This window comes from Octopus bimaculoides, chromosome 6 (genome assembly GCF_001194135.2).
Source record: "Octopus bimaculoides isolate UCB-OBI-ISO-001 chromosome 6, ASM119413v2, whole genome shotgun sequence".
NCBI lineage: Eukaryota > Metazoa > Mollusca > Cephalopoda > Octopoda > Octopodidae > Octopus > Octopus bimaculoides.
The window spans coordinates 90,080,934-90,093,202 of NC_068986.1; the positions used below are offsets into that span (position 1 = coordinate 90,080,934).

The 12,269-nt window shown below is 36.3% G+C and overlaps 1 protein-coding gene across 3 annotated transcripts in view; it reads left to right on the forward strand.

Annotated features, from left to right (window-relative positions):
• The window catches only part of LOC106869792 (nuclear envelope integral membrane protein), a 31,904-nt gene that overhangs the window by 3,140 nt on the left and 16,495 nt on the right, over positions 1-12,269 (forward strand). For all 3 annotated transcript variants that reach the window (XM_052968945.1, XM_052968946.1, XM_014915653.2), the window contains exons 2-6: positions 1,952-2,079; positions 4,612-4,813; positions 8,349-8,421; positions 8,886-8,979; positions 10,905-11,245. In XM_052968945.1, coding sequence (XP_052824905.1) covers positions 2,068-2,079; positions 4,612-4,813; positions 8,349-8,421; positions 8,886-8,979; positions 10,905-11,245 — 722 coding nt within the window. In that variant the 5' untranslated portion in view covers positions 1,952-2,067. The remainder of the gene's footprint in view (positions 1-1,951; positions 2,080-4,611; positions 4,814-8,348; positions 8,422-8,885; positions 8,980-10,904; positions 11,246-12,269) is intronic.

The following is a 12,269-nucleotide window of genomic DNA, read 5'->3' on the forward strand; positions in this document are numbered from 1 at the left end:
AAGTGTCGCTTTATTGATACACTTTTCAAATTCTTTAAATTTCGCTTTTCACACATCCACTTGTGGGTGTTTGACTTTTGTGAAAAGTTCAATGAAGGAGGGAAGAGTTGGGTATGATTTTTTTTCTTTTAATGTGAGTTACAAATGTTTCAGAAAGTAGAATAAGATAAAATGACAGAAATTTTTAGAATTCTTCTTTTAAAATAATGCGCGAAAAAAAAAAAAAAAAGGAGGAAAATCCCGACAAAAACGGGGAAACAAACAGCTATTTCCGAAAGTCTGCTTTTCCTGTTTCCAGTAAGGGTAGGTGTTGCACAACGAGTAATATTTACTGCATTTTTTGTCTTTGAAAAAGTTATATTTTTTTTACAAATATTCACTACCTTGCCAAAACTATATTAGCCAAGTAAAGACTTCTAAATGCAGTAAAAACTATAACATATTCAGAACGCTATTTCAGAAAATTATCACTGTTCTCTTTAAGCATATAAAAGACAAATTTAAGCGGGGCAAAATTAGTAAGACAGGATAAGGTAAATTTGCTTCCCCACTTCTCCAGAATTACAGTTGAAAAAGAACTCATATGCATAAGCATCCATCCTTAGACATCAGAAATGCAACAAAAATTTTAAATATCTTGGTCAAATGAAAGAGGATCCTGGAAAAATAGCACGTGATATGAAAATAATGAATCTCAACTAAATCTAAAAACTCAACATAAAATATTCTCTATAGCTTCTTCATGATGTACTGGAGTAGCTTCTACAGGAGACCCCACTTTACAAATCCATCTTGGGACTGCCTATTTTGGATTTATTAAACAAAGGATTTATTAACAGAGGGAACAAAATTCGCTGATTGATTAAACATGTGTATTTATTAAAATACATACATATGTGAATACATGAATAAAAACATAAACAATGTCATTGAATGAAAAATTTGTCAAGTGCTGTTTGCTTTGCTGGACATTTTGTTCGCAACTCTGCATTGATTTTTCCCTTAAGAGTTCTAAAAAGATTCATATCACTGAAATCAAAACTTCCAAGGCAACTTTCTTATCGAGGTAGATAGTGTCTCATTTCAGCTTGTGTTGGAGGCTCTAGAACCCTTTATCAACATCAATGTTAGAATTGCCATCTTGATCTCCTTTGGTTTCCTTCTGAGATTACCAAATGTCATGAATGATCTTGTCTAGATTTTCTTCTTCAGTGATGATCTCTGGGGCAACAACAGCACCATCATCTACAGACAACCAGTTCTCGAATTGCTTTTTGGTCAGTCCAGTAGGCAGTGAAGGCAGGATCAAATCTTCGTTAACATCTATTGTTCCATTTGATTCTTCAGCCAAAACAAAACCAGCTTTGATCCAACAATGATTGTCTGGCTAGAGACTTTCTTCCAAGCTATGCTTAACATGTACATGGCATCCAAAATGGTGATCCACTTTGCAACTTCTTGGGTAAAAATATCACGTTCAGTTTCTTCCATAACATCAATGATCTTCTCGTGCATTTCATGTCTGAAGTAGGCTTTCAAGGTCTTGATTATCTTCTTGTCACAGGGCTGCAGATGATTTGTGTGGATGCTGTTAGTTGGGGGTCCCCTACTGTAGGCTGATCAATACCTTGTGAGTGAAATTTAGTGGGCAGAAACTGGAAGAAACCCATTATCATATGTGTATGTGTGTGCATGCATAACAGTGTATTCCCCTTGTCTAGACAGGTGCTTTCTGATTGTAGACAAAATATCTCCATTCATAAAAATGGCATACCTAGAAAGTGAAGCTTGATTACAGGGAGAGTATCAGACCATAGAAAACTCAACCTCATCAAAGTTTATTATTACCCATGCAAGCATGGAAAAGTAGATGTGAAAATGATGATGATGATATATAGATTGCATGTACAATGTATATTAAAATTATCAAATCTTACTCATTGTATTCTAGGTACTGTAATAGACTCCACAAAGCCTTTTATTTCCATCCAAAATGACAATTTAGAAACATGGAAGACTTGGATATTTTGTTATCCTGGAGAAAAGCGAAATATTTATAAACTCTGGATGTCACCAATGGTAAGTTAATTTTCTTTGCTATCACCTCTTTTCTGACAATTCAGTAGTTATTTTATTGGCTCTAAAGAGATTCTGACTGATTGACGCTCAGAACTGTAATTACCAAAGAAGATAATGCACAATATTTCAAACCAATGAGAGAACTTCTGCGTCATAGCTTGTCCTACTTGAAATAGCAGCTACACCTTCCTCAAATCTCACTCTGCCAGCTTAAACAATAGGACACTTTGAATGAAGTTTTAGATACACTCTGACTGTAAACAAGGCCAGATGTCATGGCTGGAATATGTTCATTAATATGACTGCATAAATCAGAGTTTACCTGTGTTTAGGTCCCATCATCATCATTATTTTACATTTGCTTTCCATGCTGGTATGGGTTGGATGAGTCATCACTGTTTAGGTCTTTTCTTATCAGTAACTGTCCACTCCTCCCAGTTTGAGCACCAGTCTATGGGAGCAGCAGCTCTCAATAAGAAATAATAATACTGTGACAACCTGTCCAGTCCATGCTAGCATGAAAAACTGATGTAAAACTTTACAAAATAAGTACAGACTAGCATTCTGTTGGTCAACCAACTGTATACCACAATACTCACCTAAATAATGATAATAAATATTGATTCCCTTTGATTGAGAACAGATCAATTTTTGAAAAGCAATTTGGTTTACCAGTTAAATGACTGCTATATATCATTGGACCTAGTTTATATATCCCAAAGAAATGAAAGGTGAACGTTCTAGAAAGGATCTATACTCTGAACATAATATCTAATAATGTAAAGCTTATTTAAGAAATTGTTAACGGTGAATCAGATGATTTAAAATTTCTTTTTTACTAGAATACTTGTGTATTGCAAGTTAATTTTCCCTGTAAAATCTGTACTGATTTTGTAAATTAGAGTAAATAAGTATAGCATTTTAATCAGATTCAGAAGAGTGGATAAATTCATGATAGATTCAGTAGTTGGAGTTGGATCATCTCATCCTGGATGAATACCAATACAAGTTCAAACAGAGGTAACATTTGCTTTAAGCTTATGTCTCCGTGTCTCCAAAAGTGACAGAAATTACAACTTGTCACAGTTCTCAGAGGTCAGTTATTTAGTTCCACTTTCTGTAGCTTCATGGGGGTCAAAGGGACAACTCTAAATAGAATGGTAGATAAAATTAGCTATGGGTTCTGCTACCTAATTTCTAATATTTAGATGAGCAGCTGTTCTCTATTCTACAATGAATTCTTGCACTAGATTTGAATTAGTTGTTTGATATGTCCAATATACTCAGCTATTCTGCATTTGCTTGTCTTTTTGTAGGAAAATATATTCATTCAGTTTTGCATCTGTTTTTTTTCCATGGTAGCAGAGATTAGATGAACATACTATTGTCAAAGCATTGTTATGCAGACAGATGCCCTTTATGTCACTAAACTTTTTTTTTTCAAATAAGTGATATCTTATTCGTCACATTTTCAATGTTACAAAGATAGTGAATAACCAGCAGGGGTAATAATAGCAACATCACAAACCCGGAACTTCTCCAATTCTGCTTCAGAGTCTTTTCAGCAAAGATATAGAAATTTAATGAAATTACATTTGAACAGAAGGACATATTTTTATTATTAAATCTAAGCTCTCCAAGTAGAAAGCGGGAATACCAAAAACCATTTTGACTTAGCTAGACCATACAGGCTAACCTGTATGGTCTGGCTAAATTCCTCCTTTCTACTTGGAGAGTTTAGATTTAATTATAAAAATATGTCCTTCTGTTTAAATGTAATTTCATTAAATTTCTATATCTTTGTGCAGCTGAAAATTGCTCTACATTTCATATTTGATGTAATGTTTACATTGCTCAATTAAATGGAGTCGTATGAAATGATCATATTGCATTACTTTTGGATATCCTTATTGCTCATTTTGATTTTAATCACCTTATTTTGAAACTGTATGGATAATACCATACTAAATTCTGATGCCTAAACTTAAGTATCATATTCATCTGAATCTATATATATGTGTGTGTGTGTGTATATAATATATACACATACACACATATATATATATATACACGTACATATATATTATACATGTGTATGTGTGTAAAAAGCACCAGTACTGGTGCTATGTTAAAAGCACCCAGTACATTCTGTAAAGTGGTTGGTATTAGGAAGGGTATCCAGCTGTAACCAGCTCCTATCAAGCCGTCCAGACCATACCAGCTTGGAAAATAGTCATTAAATGATGATGGTGATCAGTCCAAAGATCAGGTGTTAGTTTTCCATCTCATTGTAAATTATATTTCAATGCAGCAGTTTTGCTTTCTTTTGGCAAGATTCTTCATTCTGCTTACCTCAGATCTTCTGGGAATTTTACTCTTTTCTTCCTCACCTTAATATAATGGTGTTCATCTGATGGAAACTGTTACCAATTATCTCCTGTATTTAGATCACATAAATGTTTCAAATATTCAAAAGTTATATAACTGATGAGTTTCTTTCCCTTCTTTTTTTCTTTTTTTTTTTATGTTTAGTTGAAATTGAATATCAACGATGATTATTCTGTGAGTTATGGTGATAATGCTTTGGAAACGGAGGCAAGTGCCTCTTCATTTAGTTTCAACATCATACGTAACAAGTTGTTTCAAAACAAAGAAATTTCTTTGCTTCCTTTTAATTCAACTTGTGTGCGAATCAGTACAACAAATGATTTTTCTGTACAACTGAGAACAAAAGGTATGTGTAAACACTTTAACATTTCTAACCCTTCTTTTTGGCTAATGAGACAAGCAAGCCTTCATTAATTAATGTATTGACTTTTCCTCAAATTTCCTTTTTTTAGTTGTTTTAATTTTATTTTTATTAGAATCAGTGAGACAACTACAATTTCTTAGCAAGGAATCAACCACTTGACTGTTGTTATGTGTTAATCTAAAGAATGCCTTTGTTATGGTTGCTTGTTCTATATATATTTAGTTTATAGGCATTCCTATATACACTTAGTTTATAAGCATTCCATTACTCACTATTAATATACACACAGCCAATGCAATAACTATAACAGTAATTGATGCTTTTGGAGCGATGACTCTGTTTGTAGCAAGTGTTATTTAAATACCCTGTTGAATTTGAATTTAGTTTCTATTTTACCTGTAAAGGTGTAAACTTTCTAGCCACTTTATTATTATCATTATTATTACTATTAATAACAGTAATAATATTTATTTAATTTACATATATATGTGTGTGTGTGTGTGTGTAGGAATGACGATCTGTGCAAAATTTGTTGAAGAGTTGCAGACAAATTAACATACCTGGAAGAATGGTCTTTATCTTTTTGTCAAGAAGAAAGGTAGGTCTGTTGAACCTTTACAGGGCCTCTGAAACTGGTGGAAGAGAGGGAGGAAATTATCCTCAAACCAGAGACCTGGCCTAAATGCTTGTAAAAGAGTGAAATGTGTTAAAGATACCCAACGTATCAAATGGTGGTATTAAAGAGCTGATGAGTTAAGTCTGCCACCCAAATGGGCTGTGGCAGGAGTTGAACTCAGAACACAAAGAACATGAACAAATACCACAAGGCATCCAGTCTGATATTCTTACAGTTCTGCCAAATCCATTACCATGGATTGGTGCTTATCAACTCCAGACAGATGAAAGATTAAGTTGACCTTGGTAGGATTTGAACTCAGAACACAGAGTTGGGACAAGTTCCAACTCAGCCTATTCATTTCTTACCATCTAAAAGTTAACATGACATGGGTCAAAGTGCAAGTTTGAATCGGAACACACAATCTCAGTTGCATATATAGGAAGTACCTTTGTTTGCTATGTTCAAAGGGAGTTGGGGAATGTACAGTTCTGTGTTGCCACTTCAATTAATAAGTACAGAAGAAGGTGCCTTAGGATCTCTGGGAAACCAACAAGCAACAGGAATTTCAATTGCAAAGAAGGGCATCCAACTGTAGAAACCATGCCAAATCATCAAATCCTGTTAAACTGTTCAGCACATGATAGTATCGTCGTCGTTGTCATTTAACGTCCGCTTTCCATGCTAGCATGGGTTGGACGATTTGACTGAGGACTGGTGGACCAGGAGGCGACCCCAGGCTCCAATCTGGTTTGGCAGAGTTTCTACAGCTGGATGCCCTTCCTAACGTCAACCAGCTGTAGAAACTCTGCCAAATCAGATTGGAGCCTGTTATTGCCTCCTGGTCCACCAGTCCTCAGTCAAAGTATGGAAGACTGATGTTAAATGATAACACTGTAAAAAAAAATTTTTTTTGTCTTTGGTCCGTAAGTGTTATTTTCTTATTTGCTTCTATCTAGAAACCAAAGGAAATAACTGTTATTCCCTTCAAACTTAGCTTTTGTGACTTGGACATCAATGTTTTGAAACTGCCCTATTTTCCATTACATTTCAAACAGATTCAGCACTGACTGGTTGAAGCAGAAATATCGTTATAGCAAACATTCTGCTCAATACCACAGATTTGCTTGTCAGTTGCTTGATCTTAAACACTTAAGCATGTTCCTCAGTGACTGGTAGTATGTGCATCTCTGATCATGAGCAGGAGTAGTGGAGGAGCATCATAATCATGTATTGAGAGAATTCTTTGGAGTTTGAATAAATGTAACAAAAGCAAAATGTGAAGGAAATATTAGCTATTTTTCATACTTGCTAGAAGCAAACAATCAGGAAAGAACAATTCACTACCCAAGGACAAAGATTGTGTTTCACAGTGTAATCGTGGTGTTAATGGTGATGATGATGAATCTCAGCTGTAGTGATCAGTAGGAACAGCTATGAAACGAAGTTTGTGAACTGTGCAACCAGCTTACCACACATAGTTGATAATTTCTGTTACTTAGCTAACAGAAACTAATTAGTGCTGTGTATTTCTGGTAGAATAAGAAAGAAGTGGAAACATTTTTGGTATTGTTGTCTCTGTTGACAGCAAATAGTTTCTGTCTTAAAGCAAAAGGCAGACATTGTTGTCTCTGTTGACAGCAAATAGTTTCTGTCTTAAAGCAAAAGGCAGACTATACAAAAAGTATATGTTAGTGTGGTGGTGCAAGGTAGGTGAGTCATGAGCATTGGGTGTAGTAGGTTTATATGGACGTGTAAGAAATGAAGCTAGCAAAATCTGTTTCATGTTTAGTAAAAGATATGAAGGTAGAGGTGGAGGCGCAATGGCCCAGTGGTTAGGGCAGCGGACTCGCGGTTTTGATTCCCAGACCGGGCGTTGTGAGTGTTTATTGAGCGAAAGCACCTGAAAGCTCCACGAGGCTCCGGCAGGGGATGGTGGCGAACCCTGCTGTACTCTTTCACCACAACTTTCTCTCACTCTTACTTCCTGTTTCTGTTGTGCCTGTAATTCAAAGGGTCAACCTTGTCACGCTGAATATCCCCAAGAACTACGTTAAGGGTACACGTGTCTGTGGAGTGCTCGGCCACTTGCACGTTAATTTCACGAGCGGGCTGTTCCGTTGATCGGATCAACTGGAACCCTCGATGTCGTAAGTGACGGAGTGCCAACATGAAGGTAGAGTAAATAAGAGCTGAAACTCTGGCCGAGGATAAGTATTAGGGGAGACAACTCTATGAATAAATACTTGTCTATGCATGATAGATATAGATGTGTGTGTGTATATTGTTGTCAAGAATTAAACTTCCAAGGGAACGTGAAATAATTATTTTTTGGAATATTGGCGCACGAGCAGCCTTTGACTTTATCTATCCAAAAGGGGTTTTCAACCCATTATTTACATGCTATTACTATAGCTTTACGTGATGGGCGATCTTTCGGTACTAGTACGCAACAACATCTGGTCGTTGCGCGCACGCATACTGATTACGGTTTTGGGCGGCTTGGTCACATGAATCAAAATTTTTTTCGGGCGGCTTTGGGCGGTTTGGTAACGAAAGGGTTGCACGATTTAAACTCAGTATACTAAGTGTCAAAAGAAATATCACAAGGCATTCAGTACAATGCTACTAATTTATGACATTGGGGTTTCGGAGTTATTTGTATTTTATCTATTAATTAGATATCTATCTGGATATGATACAGGTAACTGTGCACATCTCTTGTTAAGCAGGATCATGATACTTAATCTTAAAATAAATGTGGATTTCTGGGACAGGATAAAGAGTATTAGAGATATCACATTTTTGTTATGTTTTATCATTTGTAAAGGAGCCTTGTATTTTGATTAAATTGTTCCTATTGTTAATTGGATTTTTATTTTCCTTTTGCTATTGTCTTAGGAATTGAAATATGGCTAGTCATCACTTTTGGACTTGGAATCCTGATGTTTGCCAATGCAGACCACTGGAGTCAGTATGTATAACTACTTTCTATCATGAGCTATATTTAACTTCTTTTTTTTTTTTAACTATTTGACATCTAATTTTCCATGTTAACATGGGTGAAATGGTTTTGCAATTTGGTAGTGGCAGGTTTAATACATTATTGGACATTATACATCATGGTATTTGGTTGTTTTGAGTTCAGATCTCAATCTCATCCTTCTGAGAGTGATAAAGTAAATGCATGACAATTACTGAAATTGTCGATGTGCTTGAAGTGGTGCTCCATCATGGTCACAACACAATGACTGAAACCAGTAAAAAAAAAATGAAGACATATTTCAAGAACTGTATGAATATATCCAAATTTGTAGAGATACAGATGTAAAACTGTATGGGGCAGGTATAGGATAGTATAGTAGCATCTGGACATATTCTGCTTATGTTTGATTATTGACACTGATTATTTTCTGAATCTTCCTTGCATTTTCACAGGAATTCTTCATTTCATTACCTGATGGGAACTGTACTTGGAATTATTTTTTCTGTGCTGATTATATTATTCCTCATTAGTCGGATGATTTCAAAGGTAAGGCCTGCTGGTAGAAACATGTCAATATTTATTGTGTTTATATGAATGATAATCATCATGATTATAATCTTTAACCCTCAATGCACTGATTAAATTTTTGCTGATGATGTAATGCATTAATCATATGCAAATAGTTTTTGCAACTGCTTTACATTGTCCGGTTCGGTTGGCATTCCATCGCTTACGACGTCAAGGGTTCCAGTTGATCCGATCAATGGAACAGCTTGCTCATGAAATTAACGTGCAAGTGGCTGAGCACTCCACAGACACGTGTACCCTTAACGTAGTTCTCGGTTCTTGGAGATATTCAGCGTGGCACAGTGTGACAAGGCTGACCCTTTGAATTACAGGCACAACAGAAACAGGAAGTAAGAGCGAGAGAAAGTTGTGGGGAATGAGTACAGCAGGGTTCGCCACCATCCCCTGCCGGAGCCTCGTGGAGCTTTTAGGTGTTTTTGCTCAATAAACACTCAACAACGCCCGGTCTGGGAATCGAAACCGCGATCCTACGACCATGAGTCCGCTGCCCTAACCACTGGGCCATTGCGCCTCCACCTTACAGTGTCCAGTAAAAATAAAATGTGCATACTAAATCATATGAAGTGTGAATAATTTTGGAAAGAACTTCACTGTCAAAAACAGGTTAACTTGCTTCCCTAATCTTGAGTGCACCTGCATGGAACCGAGTATATTCAGCTCCCATGCAGTAAAGACTAAGGCAGCAGATTGGCAGTTGTTAGAGCTCTGGCTAGGTATTTGTTCTGACCCTGTATTTGAGTGCAAATTCTGACATGGTCAACTTTGCCCTTCATTCTTTTGGGTTTGAGAGAGAAAAAAAAAAGGTACCAGTCCAGAACATTAAGTTGATGGAACTGTTAGAGACTGTTGGCATTCTATCTAACAGCATTTGTTCCAGCTCTTTACATTCAGACAGCAACTTCTGTAACAACACTTATGCCAAGCTATTTCAACCCAAATCAGTTACCTTTTTCTTGGATACACATAAGTGATGTGGAGATGAGGAGACTTGTGTGCATGCACAACTGCAAGTCTTACTCAAAAATTCCTACCCAAACCTATATATGCAATGATCAGTGTTAACCTACAGTGGCACTGCACATATTGTCTTCATTATCTGTTTCCTTTCACACATGTTGCCTAAAAATATCCCAGCATTGTTTCTGTTTCTCATTTCTCCTATAACAATGAAATGTTTGCTACCTGCTTAACTGATATCTGAGAGACCTCTACTGTGCACATGCACAATTTCAATACAATGTGATTTGGCCATGAACATTGCATAGTAGGAGCAGTGATAGGATGCAAATTACTATACCCCCACTCACCTAAGTTGGTTGTCAAAAAGCCTTATTGATTTTGCCATGTACATTTTGCTCACATATAATTGAATATATAGGTGCAGGTGTGACTATGTGGTTAAGGAGTTTGGTTCCCAACTTCGTGGTCTCAGGTTCAGTTTCACTACAAAGCACTTTGGGCATGTTTTCTCTAATTTCAATGCCTTGTAATGGATTTGGTTGACAGAAACTGAAAGAAGCCCACTGTGTGTGTGTGTGTGTTCGTATATCTTGTCTTGACATCATGTGATTGTTGTAAACGAATGTCATTCATTTCCAATATTCTGTGAAAATATGTCAAAACATAGGGAAATATTACAGTTTTTTGGTGACAGGAAGAGCATCCAGCCATAGAAAATCTTCCTCAATAAACTCTGTCCAAACAATGAAAGGAAGGAAAAATGAATTTAAAATGCTGATGATGATATCCATGTGAATTTCTTTCTCTCCCTTTCCCTCTTTTTCTTTCTCATGCTCTATTTCTTAATCTTTCTATCTCTCTCTCTCTCTCTCACACATGTACACTCACTCCTGTTTACACTTATGATGTTATTTCTATTGTAGAAAGTCGTTACAGCTGCTTTTCTTCTGTCTGGAGTATCTGGAATGCTTTACACATTTCATTGGTTTTACCAGAATGTGTTCCTGTTGACCAAAGAGTACTGGATTTCTCTTCTAGTTTACCTCACAGTAACTGGTGTACTCTCATTCTTTTTATCCTATCGATTTGGACCAGTCACTGATATCCGATCTAAAAAAATTCTCTGTTGGATTATACAAGGTCTTGGTTTATTTTTAGTATTTCATGGAACTCAACTCACCGAAGTGTCCTCTGCTGCTATCATTATTATTCTTGCTGTTTATAATCGACCACAGTGTCTTGACAATTTCTACAAACGCTTCAAGTGAGTAAAGCGTTTTCTTTATCAATTACCTTTCCTTGTAAATGATTTTTGTATTAAATTTTGTCTTTAAATGATTATAATTCTTATTTTTTTATATATGTTGGATTTTTATATAAAATTAAATTTAAAAAATGGGTGCAGGCATGGTTGTGTAGTGAAGAGGTTCACCTCCCGACTATATGGCTTTGGGTTAAGTTCCACTGCATGGTACCACAGGTAAGTCTTCTAATATAGCCTCAAGCAAACCAAAGTGTAGTGAAGCTCATTGTGTGTGTGTATCATCATCATCATCATATAATGTCCATTTTCCATGCTGGCATGGGTTGGACAGTTTGGCCAGAGCCTGTTAGACTGGGGGCTGCTCAGGCTCCATTGGCTGGATGTTCTTAATGCCAACCACTTTACAGAGTGTACTGGGTGCTTTTTATGTGGTACCAGCACAGATGATAATATATATATGTGTTTTTGTGTGTGTATACCATCATTTAACATCCACTTGCTATGCTAGTATGGATGGATATATATATATATATATATATAAAATATCTGTAATAATAATAATAGGGATTATTATGAAGTGGCATAGCATTACCTTTAATTCCTTTTTATATAGGTGTGGACGGGTGTCTCCATCATACAAGTGATGACATTTGTTTGCAATCTTCCATGGAAACAAGCCCTTCTGTTGTTCTGTTTATGTTTGAAGACCCGGAGGAGTGGGGTATTGTCTTGCTTGGAAACAAGTGAAGGTTAATAACGGGAAAAAGCATCTGTCTCAAAGAATGTCATCTGAGTCATGCAAGCATAGAAAAGTGGATGTTAAAATTACCATAGATGTGGTGATGGTGGTTACTTACTCTTTTACTTGTTTCAGTTATTTGGCTGCGGCCATGCTGGTGTACCACCTTTAGTCGAGAAAATCGACCCCAGGACTTATTCTTTGTAGGCCTAGTACTCATTCTATCTGTCTCTTTTTACTGAACCACTAAGTTACGGAGACGTAAACACACCAGCATCAGTTGTC